Source organism: Anopheles arabiensis, chromosome 2, assembly GCF_016920715.1.
Source record: "Anopheles arabiensis isolate DONGOLA chromosome 2, AaraD3, whole genome shotgun sequence".
In the NCBI taxonomy this organism is placed as follows: domain Eukaryota; kingdom Metazoa; phylum Arthropoda; class Insecta; order Diptera; family Culicidae; genus Anopheles; species Anopheles arabiensis.
Genome location: NC_053517.1, coordinates 31752211 through 31771821, shown reverse-complemented (window position 1 = coordinate 31771821; position 19611 = coordinate 31752211). Strand labels below are relative to the sequence as shown.

General features: G+C 50.3%; 3 protein-coding genes across 9 annotated transcripts in view; 2 read left to right on the top strand and 1 right to left on the bottom strand.

The window, feature by feature from the left end:
* The first annotated feature begins 1538 nt into the window (after positions 1 to 1538).
* On the top strand, positions 1539 to 6214 carry LOC120895538 (endoplasmic reticulum metallopeptidase 1-like). The gene is made up of 7 exons (XM_040299017.1): positions 1539 to 1834; positions 1953 to 2240; positions 2449 to 2509; positions 2589 to 3994; positions 4058 to 4794; positions 4881 to 5034; positions 5110 to 6214. Exons 2-7 carry the CDS (start codon positions 2232 to 2234, stop codon positions 5275 to 5277), a joined length of 2535 nt encoding a protein of 844 aa, XP_040154951.1. The 5' UTR covers positions 1539 to 1834; positions 1953 to 2231; the 3' UTR covers positions 5278 to 6214.
* Positions 6215 to 7099: 885 nt separating this feature from the next.
* Positions 7100 to 17716, top strand: LOC120908765 (glutamyl aminopeptidase). Of its 5 annotated transcripts, XM_040294976.1 has the most exons (6): positions 7100 to 7332; positions 7656 to 8182; positions 8263 to 8426; positions 15129 to 16680; positions 16759 to 16838; positions 16935 to 17716. In XM_040294976.1, the coding sequence occupies exons 1-6, from the start codon at positions 7302 to 7304 to the stop codon at positions 17584 to 17586; spliced, it is 3006 nt and encodes a 1001-aa protein (XP_040150910.1). In that variant the 5' UTR covers positions 7100 to 7301; the 3' UTR covers positions 17587 to 17716. The 5 variants fall into 5 exon arrangements, with proteins under 5 accessions (XP_040150910.1, XP_040150824.1, XP_040176252.1 ...); XM_040294890.1 differs by lacking the exons at positions 7100 to 7332; positions 7656 to 8182; positions 8263 to 8426 and adding exons at positions 11029 to 11111; positions 13486 to 14658; XM_040320318.1 differs by lacking the exons at positions 7100 to 7332; positions 7656 to 8182; positions 8263 to 8426 and adding exons at positions 11114 to 11223; positions 13486 to 14658.
* LOC120893262 (neuromedin-B receptor-like) overlaps positions 15071 to 19611 on the bottom strand; it is an 85789-nt gene continuing 81248 nt past the window's right edge. For all 3 annotated transcript variants that reach the window (XM_040295172.1, XM_040295095.1, XM_040295254.1), the window contains one exon: positions 15071 to 18663. In XM_040295172.1, coding sequence (XP_040151106.1) covers positions 17905 to 18663 — 759 coding nt within the window. In that variant the 3' untranslated portion in view covers positions 15071 to 17904. The remainder of the gene's footprint in view (positions 18664 to 19611) is intronic.

Here is a 19611-nt window from a genome sequence, read left to right as displayed (position 1 = left end):
TCTTTATAAATGCTCGGATATGATTTGAATTTCTCATATTCTGGTACCTAAAGATTAGGGTACCATTCGAATAACGTTTTTTAAATTGTGAAACTCCCCAAGTGCCACAAATCCACTAAACGACCACTAAACGGGCTCTATACGACTCAAGCTCTTAACCTAAATGGAATACAAAAATACTTCGTTTAGCAGACGGCAAACGACTCATGCATTCAAAAAATAGCTAAAAAGCTGGTAGTGCCAACTGTTGATGGGATAGTGACACAGTGGAGCTTCTTTGCTTGGAGAGCTTTCTCATTCACTCTGTACTGTTGCATGGTTTGGCATTGAAGTTATGCATCTCTAGAACTAGAATGGCGATAGGATTGTTAAAATGCTAAACTCCAATGTAAATTACCAGCACTGAGGCAAGTGAGATTTGAGTAGTGGTCGTTGGTGTAGATACTCACGTATCTCACCACCCGACCATTCATATAGATTTTTATATAGGGTATAGGCCACGATTAGATTAAGTTAGGTAAAACACATTGCAAGAAAAGGTAAGGTCAGCAGTATAATGATGAGTTATAAAATGTCATCTATTGAGCAAACCAGTGAAGCTATGGCACTTTCGTTTTTTTTTTCAATGGATATTTGATTTTCCTGTCGTTGAAACTTAATCTGTGGCGCTTGGGAATTTTGTTATAAAATCTGACAGACAGGCGAGATAATCGCGGTTCGTGTATGGACTCATCCAAGGTCTGGTGACGATTGAATGTGCCAAGATGAAAAATTGTATATCAATTTGCAAATTAAAATATTCATTTCTCTTAGTTTGTGCAAAATAAAAGACAAAACTCGTTTCTCGACACGAGTTTTCAAACAAATCTACCAGAAAAAGTACACATAATCGGTTCGAGCTACCGCGAAAATCACAGGAATACCGAAGTTGGGTATCTCTGCCAAACAGCTGGCGCGATTGGAGGCGTGGAAGATTTGACAGACCATTTGTTCTACAACTGTTATAAACAAGGCGCGAATTTTGCGGTACCACGACGATCTCGGTTCGTGTATTTCCAGCCTAAACTTAATCTGGGGCGCTTGAGGGAAAGCAACAAAGGATGCTTTTTTTAAATACCAAAATCATTTTGCATAAACAACGATGATCGAGCAGGATTGCTGTGCAAAACCTTTGGTTCTGTATTTAAATCATTAAACTATACTCCAATTTGTTTGATTGTTTTTATGAATGACCATATCAACGGCTTTTTCAAATACAGTCAGTACTCAGCATTCGCAATTTCACCAGGTTATTTTGGGTCTCAAAAAATACATTTTGCTTCTATTTATTTCATGCGATCGCAAACGCTTATTGATGATGGAAAAGCAATAGATATTTGTGGGATCAAAAACAGAGAATATGAAAAGTGCAACGAAAAATAACAAAGCAAAACGAAAAATTGTTTCCCGTGTGGGGCTACCACTGTTCGCAAGCTGTCAAAGTTGAACGCGCTTGTGTGCGTAATTATATGTGTGTGTGTTTGTTTATTTATCGCAAGACGTTTGACGCAAAAACAATCTTTTTTTCATCGTAGTATCGTAATGTGCTTGCCAATTTTCAGTCCCCCGGTGCGGTCGCTTGGCATGGAATAAAAAAAAAAAAGCGAAGGCTCATTCTCTCCGTACCGGAGTGGCAACAAATAGCGCCGATAACAGCGACAAACAAAGCGTCCAGTGATAATAACAAAGCCGAACTGCAGTGCCATTCCTGGTGCCGAATTCGGTGTGCTCTTTCGTGACACCACATTTCTGTGCCTTTGTTGTGAGTGTATGTGATAGGAGAAGGAGGAAGGAGGTAACGTGGCCAGTATTAATGGTTATATTGGAACGTGTCGCGTAGATTAGTGCTCGATGATATACGCCAGAGTGCAATCGAAATGCATTTAAGCGGTTGTGCTACTTTCGTTTTCCAGCACTGTCTCGGAGCCATGATGAGTTTAGCCGGTTAGTGACCTCAATCGATATTGCAGAGCGCGTGCAGGCAAACGGGCGAACGTGTGGGCGGCGGCCAGTTCACAGATAAGCTGGTGGAAAGAGCTGATTTCAATTCTGCCAACAAAGCAACAGCAGTGCATCGTTTAATAAAAGCCCCCATCAGAAAAACCGGCAAGGCGTTTATACTGTTCGTCCTCAAACAGGCAAAGCGGCACAGCGAGCGTACCTAGAGGGACTGGAATATCGATCAGTAAGCAATGTTTCAGGTAAGCAGAAACGTACATGTGCGTCTGGCGAATTATGTAAATATTTCAACGGGCTGGTGGCAGAAGTCAGCCGGTTGCTTGGATATATCGATAAAGTTTTCATGCACCAGTGCCTTCATTGTTTATTAATGTGCTGTCTCTCTCTCTCTCTCTCTCTCTCTTGCGTTGCTGCCGGCAATGTGTTGGGCCGAACCACCTACCTCGTTAGCCTACCGGTCAATCGTCCAAACAAAAGCACCCGAAAGTGAAGGTGCTCGATCCGGATATAGGTGAGTGTGGACAGCAGAAGCGAGGGGGGCATGGTTTCTCAATGTTTCATTGCATCTCCCTGTCCATTCCGACCACCAGATTACTCGAAGGCGAAGAGCGTCCACAGCATATCGTCCTGGTGGGGCATCGGCGGCATCTTTATCGTGCTGGTCGTGGGCAACATCACCAACTACACCAACTCGCACCTGCCGGACGGGTTGCGGAATGCGCACCTGACCCACTTCCCGGCCGCGTTCATTGCCGAGCGGGCCTGGAAGGATCTGAAGATACTGAACGACTTCGGCCCCAAGCCGACCGGCACCTACACGAACGAGGTGCTGGCGGTGGACTTTCTGAATCGTGAAATTTCCTACATCGATCAGCTGAAGAACCGCAACCAGCAGCTGGTGGTGCAGAACCAGATCGTGTCGGGCGGGTACGTGGGCGTGTACATGAACAAGTCGGCCGCCAACGTGTACCGCAATGTGCAGAACGTGGTGGTGAAGCTGGTGGGCCGCAGCGAGTCGACCAGCCGGCACGCGCTGCTGCTCAACTGTCACTTCGATTCGGTCGCGGGCTCGCCGGGTGCGAGCGACGATTCGGGCAGCTGCGCCGTGATGCTGGAGGTGCTGCGCGTCCTGTCCCGCCAGTCGGACGTGAACCGGTACTCGATCATCTTCCTGTTTAACGGGGCCGAGGAAACGCCCCTGCAGGCGTCGCACGGATTCATCACCAAGCATCCGTGGGCGGCGGATGTGCGTGCGTTCATTAACCTCGAGTCGGCCGGGTCCGGCGGCAAGGAAATGCTGTTCCAGAGCGGCCCCAAGCACCCGTGGCTGATCGAGGCGTACGCGCGGGCCGTCCCGCACCCGTACGCGCAGGCGGCGGCGGAGGAAATCTTTCAATCGGGCGTCATCCCGTCCGACACGGACTTTCGCGTGTTTCGGGACGTCGGGCGCATCCCCGGGATGGACTTTGCGCACACGGCGAACGGGTACCGGTACCACACGCGGTACGACTCGATCGACTACATTCCGCTGCCGGTGCTGCAGCGCACCGGGGACAACATACTGGCGCTGACGCGTGCGATCGCTAACGGGGACGAGCTGGGCAGCACGGAACGGTACGCGCAGGGGTACATGGTGTTCTACGACTTTCTGGGGCTGTTCTTTGTGTCCTACTCGGCGGACGTGGGGTTGATGATCAATCTGTCCGTGGTGCTGCTTTCGATCATTATACCGTTCCTGTCGCTGGCCCGCTCTACGAGTGGGACGCACGGCAGGCAGATCCGGTCGGAGACGATGACCGGGTTTCTGGCCACGTTTCTCGGTGCCGGTGCGAGCGGCGTGCTGTGCTTCTTCATCGGACTGCAGCTGGATGCGATCGGCCGTTCGATGTCGTGGTATTCGTCCACGAATCTCATACTCGGCGTTTACTGCTGTCCGGCATTGCTCTGCCAGTGCGTTGTGCATTTGCTGTGCAATCGTTTGTTCGGAAGCAAGACGGTTAGTATTTGTAATCAGGTTCCATTTGCTAACTACTGACGCCATTATTATTCCATCCCGCAGACCCCGCTAAGCCTCGCGCTAAAGGTACAGGCACGGCTGAACGGTGTGAACCTGTTCTGGGGCATGATCACGCTCGGCATCACCTTCACAGGCTACCGGCTGGCGTACATCTTCATGGTGCTGATCCTGTGTTCGCTCTGCTCCAGCACGCTCATCTCAATGCTCGGCCTGCAGAACACGGTCCACAAGTGGTTGCTCCTGCACATGCTCTTCCAAATCGTTGCCCTCGCCTGGAGCACCCAGTTCTACCACATCCTGATGAACATGTTCGTCCCGATCACCGGGCGCATCGGTTCGTCCATCAATCCGGACGTGATCGTGGGCACGCTGGCCACGTTCGCGACGCTGTTCAGCTGCAGCTACCTGACCCCGCTGCTGTTTCTGCTGAAAAAAACCGACAAGCTGATCGGGGAGCTGGTGGCCATCACGCTGATCGCTCTGGTACTGGCGACGTCCACGCACGTCGGCTTCCCTTACCGCGACGATGCGGTCAAAGCGCCGGCCGTACAGCGCCACTACATTACCCACACGGTGCGCAAGTTTTACGACCACAACGGCGGCGAGCGGTACACCGATGCGGGCTTCCTGCTGCAGGAGCTCGATCGCAATGCGAAGAAAACGATCGAGGGCATCGCGATGCCGGACGTGGTGACGCCGATGCGCGAAATTCCGGCCTGCGACAAGGAGCTGTTCTGTGCGATACCGTTTTACTCGATCTGGCATCAGGTTTTGTTTGAGTAAGCATTATTCACAATTTGCGTCGTGCTTTACTGTGTTGTCAAAATACCTTAATACCTTACTTTACTATTGTCCACCATCGTAGAAACTATTGGCTCCCAGGACCGGCACCGGTCGTGCGGCAGGCAGTGACCGTTGAAATCCCGACCCCGATCGAGTTCAACGGGCAGCGGGGACACTTCGTGCTGCTGACGGCGGGTGTCGAGAGCGAACCGATGAACATCACACTGGACGTGCGCGTAAGTGGAACGTAGCTAGCAAATGCTGTGCTGGTAGAAAAAAGCAGCTAACGATCGATTTTGTTATGCCCGCAGCACGAGCTGAAGAAGTATGACGGACCGCTGGTCGATCTGCTCGTCACGACGACACACTGGGAGTACCACAAGGAGCACACGCCCGTGTTCAATCGCCTTCTGGCGCGTGTGCCCGGCTGGGCACATGTCGTTCCCTCCGTGGCTGCCGTCAATAGTTACACTTTCTAAAGCTAGCGCCGATTTTACGCGCTGCACGCGCGTGTTACTTTCTTACCAAAAATGATATTAACCAGTTTAAAGCTTTCTCACTTCGAGCGCAAATTACTTAACTCTACCGCCTGGTATACCTTCTCCATTCTACTGCCTTAAAGAACTGTTACGAATCTACGACGTCGCCAGTCGGTGGGGCGGAAGCAATAATTAGATATTTACGATACGTCACGCTTGTAGAAGGTTGTTGCACAGCAAACAAAACAAACAGAACAAAAGTCTACCTTTTATCGCTGATTGTAGTTAAAATATATCTACAGTCGATTGATTCTCTCTAGTTCGATCATACCAAAGGAATTTCTTCCATTGCGTCACACAGAATACTCTCTATTGTTCAACTATCTCGATTGTATGATAAATTTCAAAGCATGCAAATTTAATATAATTGAAGCAACACAAAAGACGTAGGTTATTGAGGGGATAGTAATTCAGGAAAAAAAATCCCCTAAAAATTAGACACATTCAGTCCAAAGAAACGTCGCACACACGGTGAAGGATTGAGTAATCCAACACTAGGGATCGTATGAATCTTGCTAAAAAAGCGATATTATGATATTATTCGCAATAATAGTAACTTAAGTTCCTTCGCCTTAGTGCACACTATACAGCGGGTCCTCTGTCCTCAGCACAAAAATATGGGCCCCCAGACATTGCAGGAAACTGTTGTTGAATGCGTGTCTTTAGCTATAGCTCACGATTTCATCTTTCTTCAATTACACCACTCAATAGAATCTAAGGAAAAGCTTTAACGTCGAGCGTATGCAAATGAATACTTTGCATTTTTGTTTTCAGTTAGTTAGCATTAAAAGGAATAGCATACCAAACAACAAACAACCAAGCTGTTTCCTAGCCATACATTGAAAGAATGAATAAAAACGCTTTAATTACACGACTATCTGAAGAGTAGTTCAAAGACATTTTTTTGCTCCCTTGAACAACGGCCCAGAAGTTTATTTAAAATGCCCCGCACATGTTTCCCTTTGCAATGCGGTTGCCATCGTTTTGCGCCAAGTTTTGCGCTTCAAACCGCATGCACTGGTTTGGTGGCGCCATCTATTAGATGATAGCAATACTGAATGCAGCGTTTTGGCGCGTAGAATGTTGAATAAACAACGGTTTAAAAATAATTATCTTTCATTTTTCAAGAACATGCTTTCCAGAGCTCACAGATTCCTAATTCTTCCTTAATGAGCGTTCAACCTGCCTTTACAAAACGTTTCACTGTTACTTGAGAAAAAAAGAACACATTTTTCTCCCATAAATATAGAAAAGCTAGACTTTTGAAACGATCTTGCTAAACCAGCAAAATACCAAATAAATCATATGATTTATGAATTACATAAATCACACCAAACAACCAACAGCTTAAAACAATAGTTTACCCATCATCATCTGACCCATTCTCTACCGGTTGGCACACCTTCAACTGCCTTTTGCATTGAGTGACAGACAACACCGCGTACGAGCATCTCCAATTTTATCAGCCCTATTTAAATTTAATCTTCATTCATGCAGCGTCCAGCGAAAACCGAAACAAACAGCTGTATCATCCAGCAGCCAGTACTACAAACCCACTGTCCATCGGTAGGCGATTGGCTCGGCGGCGCAAAAAAAAAAGAAAGGAAAATCATCAACCTGGAGCGGCACAGTCTTATCACTCCCAAGTGCGAACGACGAAGCGAATCACGAAATTAAGACGACTTATCGCGGCGATAGGTGTTTTATGGGGTTGTTTGAAGGCAACAGCTATGAAATAGCTATCCGCAGCGTGCAGCACACTCAGTGAGCTCTCAACCTCTGGGAGAGACGCGACGAGTTCGACATTCCCGAAACAAATTTCAGAGTTTTTTTTTTTTGGAATTCTTCACATCAACTCCCCCCATACGTTTAGTATGGTCTCGGTAGATTGACCCGATAATAAGGTGGTAGTCATCTGAACAGTGATAGTTAGCCGAACTGACAGTAAACGCGATAGTGTAAACATGGTCAATCAATTGCTGCAACAGTCGAAAGGTAAGCTATATTGTGCCCAATGTTCCCGTTGTTTACGGGCTGTACTGTATAGGGGTGCGCGATAAGATGAAGATTCGGGCCCTCGCGCCTTTGTCGGATGCTCCCGGTGTGCGCTTAGCGTAGTGATCGATAACGGTTGTGACATTGTGACAAGTCTTCGCAATCGATACGCGTTTATCAGTTGTACGTGGTGGTGTTCTACAAAGCCTGCTGTACCCTATTATGATCGTGTGCCCACCGGCCTGTGTCAGCTGAACAGTGCTCAACAACGCGCAACAACAACTCACTCTCTAAATCCCCCTTCTGTTTTGATCTACCGGCAGACTGGGTGCTGCGGAACAAGGTAGCAACCTTCCTTTCCGTCGCCCTGTTCGCGATGGTCATCACCACGATTGCGCTGGCCGTTTCGAACAACAGCAATGCGAGCGATCTGGAAGAGTGCGAGGTTCAGCTTGCTCCCTTCCTGTCCACCACCAACGTGCCGACGACGGGGTCGTCCGAAGCTACCACGAGCGAACAGCAAACTACAACCGAAGGAACGGGAGGTGCGACCACCACCACCGTGTCGATGGATACATCGCCCCTGCCCGAGGTGACCACCGTCACTAGTGTGTCGACCACCACTACCGCACCGAACGTTATCAACTACCGACTGCCGGACGATACTATACCGCTGCACTACGATTTGCTGCTGCATCCCGATCTGGAGAAGAATACTTTTGCCGGCACGGCGAAGATTACGATTTGGAGCGTGCGTGCCACCGATCAGGTTGTGCTGCACAGCCACGAGCTGCTCGCTATTGGGCGGATCACGTTCAAATGTTTGAATGATTCGACCTACACATACCTCGTACGTATCTGAATTGGGCATTCGTTTAGAGGCTGTAATGTGAGCGTTTTTGGTCTAATCTTCCCGTTCCTTCCACGCAGAACACCAACGTTGACCGGGAGCGGGACTTTTTGAAGATCAATCTCAACAAAGCACTGGTGGCCAACTACATCTCCGAGCTGACGATCGATTTCACCGGCAGGCTGGATGCGGGCATCGTCGGGTTCTACTCCAGCTCGTACAGTGATGGCAACGGTGGTACAAAGTAAGTAAAAGTATGTCTTTTTCTACTTACAATTTCCGCTTCACACTTTCCACCTCGGAGGGACGGCGGTAAAGAGGCTAGGCAGCTCACAGGGGCAGGGTGTCACTTACCCTTTTACCAAACGGAAAGCTGTAAGATCGGCCACGGACTTGCATCACACAGGCCTGTACCTATAAATACCATTTTCCAGCCCGTACGTACCTTTTGCTGGACGGGATACAGTAACATAATTTTTGCGTGCCTCTATTAAACTATGTAACCCCGTGCTTTGCTGGTGGCGCCAGCATTTCCACCTGATGGCAAAACGTGTTTTCTTTCGCTTCGGTCGATCGAGCTGACAGGATAGTCTTGGCTGCCTTCTCCCCCACTGGTGGTATGTACCTCTTCCAGTGGTAGTGCTGCTCTGATTACTTCCGATTACTGCAAACACACACACACATACACGAGTTTGCTGCCTGCGAGTCACTTTTCATCTCGTTGCGGTTTCGTCACCATCCTCCCGGGAGCGTTCCGTAATCGTAATCGACAACAACAGTCGGAATGTGGTACACCGACGCCGCCGCTGCTACAGTGGCGGCCACCTAAAGTCGGACACTTCATATTTTCACCTATTATCTAGCTTTGTGGCACCCTGGACAGTTTTCTAGACCACTTATCGGAAAACTTGTTTTTACCCATCACCCATAAGGGTATCTAGAAAGTTATGGAGATGCATGAGCGCTTATTCGCGCACAAAGCCTTATTAATTACCTTGCTAAAGCGAGATACGATTCTTGTTATTAACATGTCAACAATCATGCTCAGTAACCAAGCCAGAAATACAAATGGTCAACCAATTCGAAGCAGTAATTATTGTATCTATATAATGAATAACGGCATTGGGACAATTCGGTCTTAAATGGCAGGTAAGGGAGTAAATTTCCACTTCTCCTTCATTCCTGATACACCTAAAAGATGAAGTAACTCTAAAATTATAAAAAAAACATTAACAATATCTTTAAAAGTACTATACTACTTCTGTTGAAACCTTGCAGAAACGGTATTTGGCTGATTAAGGCCATAGAGCGCTTGGCCTAAGTTATGTAATACGCAGATGACCACCCAAACTAGTCGATGGACCTTTAATAACTGATGTCAAATGATTTAAGAACCATATTGGTCAATATTGGCATGCTACGTGATCATTTTGATTTGTGATCAGTGGACCGCACACATTCCATACCTTTTATCACAGTTATGCATATGGTTCCGAGATTTGTAAACCTATCGGTCTGATTTTTTGCTGCGACATAGCTGAAGAGTGTCCACACCGATGGATGAAAAAAAAATCCGATAAGTGGTCTAGAGAGCTGTCCAGGGTGGCGCAAAGTCCGATAATAGGTGAAAATATCAGGTGTGCGACTTTAGGTGGTCGCCATTGTATCTGCTGGTAGTGGTGACACTAGGCGCACGATCATCGCTACGCTTTTGCAAGCATCACGGCACGGCTCGGGTACCACACTCACAAAAAGGGCAAGAGATATTCATCAATCAAATTCCAATATTGTTGTGATTGTTGTTATGCGCCACCGCAAATGCGCCGCGAGTGTTGAACCACAGTTGAAACACAGTTGAGTTTCTGTCGCTCCCATGCAACACACTGTTTGGAGTGGCTTTACAAGCACACTGTAGAAAAGCTCTCCAAATGGCACTTCACAACCTGAAGTGTATAATTAGCTCCCAAGCTACTAGCGTCTGATGTTGCTGGGATGTGGAATGGAAAACCATCAAACTATTTAATTTTATTAACTATTTGATATTTTAAAGCTGATAACGAAACAACCACGTGCTTTGCTCTGTACTACCAGGCGGGCATTACTGGGCATTGCGGGCATTGTTACTTGTCCCTAAGTGGTCCACTATTTGCCACAGCGAACACATTGAGCCGTGTCCATTCCCAGTGAAGTACACGCTTTGGCCGGTTCAAGTGTGCGCAAAAGAAAGGAATGGCTTCTGTGTGCGTGTGTGTGTCCGTGGTGTGGCTAATTTTACTTCATCAAGGTAATAAACAACCGCCTCGACCACGTTAGACGTACAAGTGTCCGGAGCCCTTTCTAAGCAGCAATCATGTGTCCGGTCAGGACGCCACTTAAGCCCCCGCCGGCCATGTGATCTATTGAGCGTGCGAAACTGGCCCCAAAATACACCTTAGTTGCCACGGTTGCCGGTTGAACGGAAGCGAAGAGAAGGTTTGATGGATGCGGCTGCTGAGGATGGCATCGCAGTACCTTGCCGCTTCTCTTTTCCCTTTCCATTTCATCTTGGCGAGCTGTTTTTGGAGTGGTGGTGGCACACACACACTATGGGCAGCAGGCGGATCTTTGTTTGGAATTTGCATTTGCAAGTCGATGCTTTATTTACGGTATAATAGTTAAAAATAGTAAAAATAGTACAAAAAACTGTATTCATTGCTCCAAAACGCAGTAATTTTCATAGAAAAAAATAGGAAATATTTCTCCTCTCTTTTATGAATATTAAATTTATTACGCCCAACGACGGATACGATCAACCCTCATAGTGCCTTCCCCCACTCGGTTTCCACCACCAATGCCGAACGGCCAGCCAAACAGCGCAAACAGCAAACCGACACTCTTTTTCTGACCCGAACATCGGCCAAGCGCGCGCATGGTTGTTGTAGAAGCGAAGGTTTGCAACGCAACGATCGTGTGCCGCACGATAGAAACTGCTCCGCTGCTAAAGACAAAACACAACGCGCTCGATTTGTCCACTGGGGAAGAGGGCCACGGTTCGATCGACGGTGCGTCTTGTTTTGGGTTTCACCCATATTAGCTTACATAGTACCGCTGCCGACAATGTGCAGTGACGACGATCAGTGTCTCGTACCGTAAAAGTGCTGCCGTAATTTTCGCCCCACTGCCCCACGGAGTCAAACGAACGGTTGTGTTTTTGCTGTTGATCGTGTTAGCGGTGATGGTGATCTTGAAGTGGTGATCGCCCGAAAGGGCAATACAATCAAAGTGTGTGTAGCCAACGTTAAAAGCAGACAAAAAAGTATGGTGTCCTGGTGATGATGCGTTCTTGCTGCGACGGAATGCAACAGTGTGTGGACAGGATCGAGGATCATATCTCCAAAAAGTGGGGAGGGTGCACAGTGTAAAGTGGGGCCTGCGGAAGAAAACAGCAAAACCCGCCAAAAAAAAAAAGCCCCACAGTGTGTGTCTGCCCTTAGAATGAGAAAAGAATCAGGTTATTTGGGATGGAAAGGAATGTTTTGGCCAAAAACTGGTTTTTACGTCCAGCTGCAATCGAGCAGCAGCTTCTCTTCCCTTTTTGTAGCGGAGAAGAAGATCACCAAAAAACATTTTCAGGCAAATCTCTCCGTGGCCCGGGATGTAACCGATCCTCGCGGTCAAAGTGAGCTCCCCACGGTTCACCGTTGGAAGCGGCGATTTCTACGTAGCGATGATTCGTTGGGATGCCAATTTCGTTCAATTGTCTCGTAACGGTAACGACTGTGCGCCCGTCTGACGATTCGTCTCATGTGCGTGTGTGTCGTATGTGTGGTGTGTATGTGTCTACGATCATCTGCTAGACAAAATCCGTAATTTGTCAAATCACGTGCCATTTTCGATCGCGACTAGAGGACGCTGTGGTGATTGCGCTTCGTGGTTAGAAATTTGATTGTGCTCCGCGCTTATTTCACTCCCGGTGGAAAGTTTCAGCATTCCACAGTCAAGCAGCAATTTAACACTCAGCCATCAGCGACTGTAGTGTGTGCTATTGTGTTTGTGCACCAGGTAACTGGGCAACCGATCGGGTTTAATAGAGCAACAATACGCTGCTGTGACAAAATTTGCGCAACGAATGCGGCATGAAGCAGCCTTGAAATTCGAAAAAGGTTAATGTTTTACAAAGTGTGCTGGCTCAACACGCGGTTCCCATTCCGGCGGGGAGTAGGTACGATTTAATATTTAAAAAATGATGGAGAAGCGACGAACACAAACACGTGGGTGAGCTGTGGAAAGTTGCGTATACCACTGCGTGCGTATCCTCCATCCGCAAAAGCGCGATGTGGTGGGGCTTGTGAAGCAATGCCAAGTGTGCGTGTTGTGGGTGATATTTTGCGTTAAAAAATTGCATAATCTATTACCATAACGCTGATGATCTGGTCCTGGATTGGAAGGTGAAAAAGTTGACATGGTTTTAATGACTTCAAATCAGAACCCCGAAAAAAGGGGACCACCACAGGGCACAGGCTGCTTGATATCGTCATCGATTCTTCCATGACATACTTCGATAAGCTGTCTGCCTGCGCGACCACGTTCCGCTGCGGCTGGTGCTGCGCGTGTTTGGGCTTTTTGGAAAGTTCTTCCAAAAAATGACAAACAAATTGAACAGTAAAACAAGCGAAAAGAAACAAACAACACGAAAACAAACACCGGTCTACCTAATGGTGCCTCAATGGCACACTTTGGTGCAACCGTAACCGAGTTAAAGCGCGCGCGCGCTCACGCGTTTGTTTTGAATCGAAAGGGCTCGTCTCGACCGTTTGCCTGCCTGGTACGTGCAAAGCATGCGTATGAGGTTGTGAATCATTTTCGAAGCAAGTCTGGCCAAGGTTTTGCTGTTTTTGTTGTTGTTCGTTTTTTTTTAATTATTTTTCTCAACCCTCTTCTATTGTTTCGAGCACCCAGGCTCGTCGTCGTTTGGGCAGCGAGTGAAACGATTTTCAAAATCCAATTGGTTATGCGCTTTTCTACTGTGTTCTCACCGAAAATCGGTCGTGATGATAGATTGCCTTCCTTCAGCTACAACATTCATCTTCTCACTCGCTTGTTTTTAATGTATGTTCAGTCAGGTGTGCAATCGTTTGACAAAGTCATAACCCCCCACTCGGTGGGCGAGAAATGCTGGTATTATGATGGTCTTCTGTGGGACTTGATCAAAATGCCAGCAGCAGTAGTAGCAGGCACATCCATCGTGCAGGCGGCAGTGTGTGCGATAAGTGCACGATGCCGCAATCGCGTGACTAGACGACCTTGTATCTACTTATTTCTAGCTTGAGCGCCCCCTGTCTGCCGCCCACCGTAGATGGCCACCAGCAGCAGGTTGAAACACATTTTAGCCAAGTGAATCGGTGAAATTTAGCAAATTGGACATGCAGTGCATACGCCGACCGTTCCCATTCCGGTGCTAGCAGGTTACATGTGAAGTGTGCATATTTTAAAAACACAACCAAAAAAAAAAAATCTACCGTGCGGTTTCCAAGCGGTTTCGCAAAACTGTGCCAGCACGCCTAGGCACTGGCGGTGAGCGTAAAACCTGGACATCATCCCTCCCCAATTCCCCAAATGACAGTGAAACCGGCAGTGTCTGGTACGACGACGGTTGTAATCGGTTCCGGCATGACGATCCGCCCGACGGCTCACTTTGCCGGCAGTGCACCGGACCGGGAGCAGCGGCGCCGCTCGATCGTGATACTTTCGCTACTGGCCGCGTGTGCGTTTCTGTTCGTGCTGTCACTCTGCCTGCTGACAGCGCTGGTGCTGGTTGGGCGCAACCTGTCAGCCGATGCTGGCAGTCACTCGCCGCTGACAGTTGCGTCGGATGATAAGCAGCATTTATTTATCAACAACAATCACATCGACCGCGACGGCGACGACGACGACGACGCTGGTGAAGAGGAACGGGAGCGAACGAACGAGCCACAGTACAATCGTAGCACCATTTTCCTGCCGAACTCGGTGTTTAACACTTCAGCAGCACCACCACCACCAGTAGCAGTATCGCCCGGCACCGGACCGACCGGTCGTATGAATCGTGTGTTCAAGATGGGCACGCAGGTAGCGGAACGGCTCGGCTTCCGGTTGCCGCGCCACATCCGGCCGGTACACTACGAGCTGTGGCTGCAGCCCGATCTGCAGCGCGAAACGTTTAGCGGCCGGGTCGGCATCGAGCTGAACGTGTCCGAGTCGACGAACTACATCGTGCTGCACAGCAAGAAGCTGTCCATCACGGAGACGGTGCTGCGGACGCTCGGCACCGGCCCGGAGGAGGTGACCATTGCCCGTGCGTACGAGCTGCCCGAGCACGAGTACTGGGTGATCGAAACGCAGGGCGAGATAGGGGCCGGCGCGTACCGGCTTAGTGTGCAGTTTAACGGCAGCCTGGCCGATCGCATCATCGGGTTCTACAGCAGCAAGTATCTCGATAAGACAACGAACCGGACGAGGTAATTGTGCGGGGGATAAGGGGCGGGCGTATCTGATAGGGCCGCTGTCTTGTCCAGCGTGCTTGACGCGATTAGCCTCGTGCCGTGCCTGTTGATGGATTGATGCGGGGCCTCGGGAGACCGGGAATTATCTAGGAATGTTGCGAGCAGTTTGTCCTTATCTCGCGAGAGAAGGCCATTGTAATTTTATTGCCTCTTAGTGGGTGGAAAAAATGGCAAATCATATGGGACATCTTGGTTGCACAATTTGCGTTCGGTTTCGGAATCGATTCAACTTCATTCATGCTAAAAGCCGGCCATAATTGTTTGGTGACCATTTTTTTTTTCTTGTAAAAAATAAACTATTTTCCTTTATTTACTTTTAGCCAACGGCCAACGATACACACACTACGCTTAACAAGGGTTTTTTTTTAATTTACCACACTCATTTAATTGTTGCCGCGTTTGCGTTTGCTTCCGTGTATTTACAGGACGATTGCGACCTCCAAGTTTGAGCCCACGTTCGCCCGCCAAGCCTTCCCGTGCTTCGACGAGCCGCACCTGAAGGCCGAGTACACGATCCACATGGTGCATCCGTCCGGCGATGGGTACGCCGCACTGTCGAACATGAACGTCAAGGAGACGGTGGCGGACAAACCGTCCGCCGGCCTGAGCACGACCACGTTCGAGCGAAGCGTCAGCATGAGCACCTACCTCGTGGTGTTTATCGTGAGCGATTTCCTGCACCAGGAGGTACTGATATTGCCCGAGCATGGTTCGTCGTTTCCGCTGCGCGTGTACGCCACACCGTTCCAGCAGGAGAACACCGCGTACGCACTCGCCACTGCGCGCACCATCATCCAGTACTATGTGAAGTACTTTGGCATTGCGTACCCGCTGCCCAAGCTCGATATGGCCGCCATACCGGACTTTGTGTCCGGTGCGATGGAAACGTGGGGCCTGGTGACGTACCGCGAAACGTCCATTCTGTACAACAGCGAGACGAGCAGCACCGCGAACAAGCAGCGGGTGGCGGGCGTCATCGCCCACGAGCTGGCCCACATGTGGTTCGGCAATCTCGTCACGATGAAGTGGTGGAACGAGCTGTGGCTGAACGAAGGGTTCGCGAGCTACATCGAGTACAAGGGCATGGACGCCGCCCACCCGGACTGGGGCATCGAGGAGCAGTTCATCATCGACGATCTGCACGGTGTGCTGAACCTGGACGCGACGCTCGGCTCCCATCCGATCGTGATGTCGGTGGAAAACCCGAACCAAATTACGGAAATCTTCGACACGATCACGTACTCGAAGGGTGCGTCGGTCATCCGCATGCTGGAGGACTTTGTGACGCCGCCCGTTTTCCAGCAGGGCGTCAAGCGCTACCTGGAGAAGCTGGCGTACGCGAACAGCGTGTCGGAGGATTTGATGCGCGAGCTGGACGAGCTGGTGCCGGACGTGAGCGTTACCGACGTGATGGACACGTTCACCAGGCAGAAGGGTTTGCCGGTCGTGACGGTCGCCGAGAACGCGCTGCAGTACGTGCTGCGCCAGCAGCGCTTCCTCGCCGATCAGGATGCGAACGAAACGGAAGAGTCGCCGTACGGGTACCGTTGGTACATACCGATCACGTACCTGGCCAGTACGGACGATCCGGCGACGGCGGCACCGCGCCGCATCTGGTTCCCGAACGATGCCAGCCGGCCGGAGCTGGTGATCGATAAGCCGGCGGGTAGCAGCTGGATCAAGCTGAACTATCGCCAGATTGGGTACTATCGCGTCAACTATCCGATCGCGATGTGGCAACAGTTCGGCGAGGCGCTGCGCAAGGAGGTGAACACGTTCACGATCGGCGACCGTACCGGGCTGCTGAATGATGCGTTTGCGCTTGCGGACGCCTCACTGCTGGCGTACAACCATGCGCTCGAGCTGACGCGCTACCTGAGCGGAGAGACTGAGTACGTGCCGTGGTCGGCGATCGCGAGCAAGCTGAAGAACATTCGCAACCTGCTGTACAACTACCAGTCGTACGATGACATTACGGTAGGTTTAGCGGGGGTTGTGTGTGGCTGTAAGTGGTGTTAAACTCTGTATTTCCGTCGCCTTGTTTCTCCATTTCAGACGTACACGCAAACGTTGGTCGATGCTGCGGTAAAATCGGTTGGCTGGGAAGTACCCGCGGAAGGCGGACACATGACAAAGTGAGCGTTTTCTTTTTTGTGTGCCGGTTCTTACATCAACCACATATTAGGAACGGTTGTTTAACGCACTATTCTTCATATCGTCTTCACCTACAGCTTGCTGCGCACCACCATACTGGATCTCGCGTGTTCCTTCGGCCATCCGGCGTGCCTGGAGGAAGCGAGCAAACAGTTCCGCGAATGGCTCAACGACGGTGCCGTCATCCATCCGGACCTGCGCTCGGTAGTGTACACCTACGGCATACAGTCCGGCGTTACCGTGGCCGACTGGGACAAGGTGCTGGAACGCTTCCGCCAGGAGAACGATGCGAACGAAAAGACGAAGCTGATGGTGGCGCTCGCCTCCTATCCCGACCAGCGCACCATGCGCCGGTTCCTCGACCTGTCCTGGGATACGGCGCTCGTGCGCACGCAGGACCAGCTCAGCTGCATTCAGTACATCGCGGCGAATCGGGCCGGCGAGCAGGCGGCCTGGGAGCACGTGCGCGAAAACTGGCCCCGGCTGGTGGCCCGCTTCGGCATCGGCGAGCGCAACTTAGGGCGCATGATACCCTCGGTGACGGGCCGGTTCACGACCCAGGCCCGCCTGACCGAGCTGGAAGATTTCTTCGCCCGCTATCCGGAGTCGGGTGCCGGTGCGACCGCCCGGCGCCAGGCGCTGGAAAACATCCAGAACAACATCAGCTGGCTGGAGCGCAACGAGGCGAATGTGGCGGCCTGGCTGAAGGAGGCGACGGCACCGCAGTAACTGCAGTATCCAGCGGTGCACTCATCCACCCCTCAACACCAATCCCCGCATAATGTTGTATGTTCTGCCGCCTCGATTTGGGCTCTAAGAGATTAAATCGCAGGTACCACTGTGTATTATTTGGAATCGAGCTCCATCGTATGCGTTTGCTTTCGTTCTTCCGTCCTGTTTTCCGTACCGTTTGTACTTCCTTTGGGCTTGTTGTGCCTGACATCACTGTTTCAGGGCGCTCCGTCGAGTCCGTCGCTTTCTTTAGCGCCCCACTGGGTGTGGCACGTAAACTATCCGGGCCAGCCCCGTCTGTCCAGCCCTCTGCGTCTAGCGTATCTCACTATTGACTTCGCCCATAAAGCGGGCCAGCTCGGCGCTGCTAAACTCCTCCTCGTCGAACTCCTTCAGGCTCGAGTTGCTGATCGTGTTGGTGTCGACGCTGTCGCAGCTGTTCCGCTTCCGGTAGGCTTTCCGCCGCCCATTCGTTCCCACCGCACACGCGCCGCTGACGATCGATCTGCTCGGCGTACCGGTGGGGGATTTGCTGAAGGCGAGCACCTTCTTGGTGCCGCGCCGCAGCTTCTCCGCTATCGTGGACAGACGGCCACCACCACCACCACCGCCAGCATGGTCGGTCGGCTGCTCGAGCGCACTGCCACCGTGCCGGAGGGAACCGTTCGAGCTGCGGCTTAGCTTGCCGTTGCTGCTCACATTGGTGCCGGTCGTCGACTGGCTGCTGCTGATCGAGATGCAGTGCGAATCGGCCCGCGTAAACGTGGGCCGTATCGCGATCGGGGGCATCGTGCCGCGGTTGCAGCTTTCGTTCGCCAGCAGCGACATGTTCGACTCCTGCTGGCACTGGTTGGGCGTTGCCGCCGTCCCATTGCCCGGTTGCTGGTGCTGCTGTTTGCTGGCAGCGTTTCCCGTACCGAGCCCGATGCCGGCGCCGATGCAGGCCATATTGTTCGAGTTTACCTTGAACGAGCCGCAACCGGTAACGCCGTACCGCGAGACGGCACTGTACGTGTGGTGCTGGCCGTCCGATTTGGAACGCTTGCCACCGCAGCAGCTCATCTTGAGGGTGTGCTGAAAGAGAACGGGTGTGGAGAGATATTGGTAGGGAAAGATTAGAAAAAAGCACGACTAACGGATATGATTAAGGGGAAAGTTTCTTCGAAGGAAAAGGAGGCGGAAGTGAAAATACGATTGAAAACTGATTATTTTGCATATTGTTCTACACAGCCAAAAGCTGGATGGATAAATATCAAGATGAATGGTTGTTTCGATAGTTCTTTCCCACTGAAATCCAATCGGAAGCGGATCGAGGGGGCGGATCGTGACGTCGCTCTGAGGTCGTTTATCACTAGTTTCTCCGTACGCGGCCACTAACCATGGGAGTTTGGATCCGCGTGCCCGTCCCCGAAGTCCTCAGATGGCAACAGAACGTAGCAAACTAGCAGACCGTTGCCGCATGTTCGATGTGTGTCCGATAAAACTGTCCACAGTGTACGCAGGGTGATTTATTGGAGGTTGGAGATTTGCGTGGCGCAATGTGGAGAACGTAAGCTTACTATAGTACGCAAACTATGTTAAAAGTTGTGCTAGATGACAAAACTAGGGGATATTTGGGACACCACCGGGTAGGCACGCTGGAAATGGACCATAATCTTCGAAAGTCGAAAGAAAGAAAAAAATAACTTGTTGGCTGTTTTCAATTTATGTGAAGCATTGTAGCATCGTGTTCCTAGAGTGGTTGGGTTTGGTTTGAAAAAGTTGCACAAAGCGTATACATTCTATTCGGAGAAGAGTGGTACTTTTCTGTGTTGATAGCAATTCGTGGTTTCACGATGGTTCAGAGGAAAAAAAAATGCGTCACTTAACTTTGGCGTCAAGTAAAAGTTTTCCCTTTTTCTTGGTAGTTCTGTGGTAGCGGTGCAATTTTTACATTCAATCGCGGTTACCATTCGACACAAAACTCGCCGTTAAATGGGTTTCACGTTCACGTGCGTGGCGGTTTAAAATGGTAAAACATTC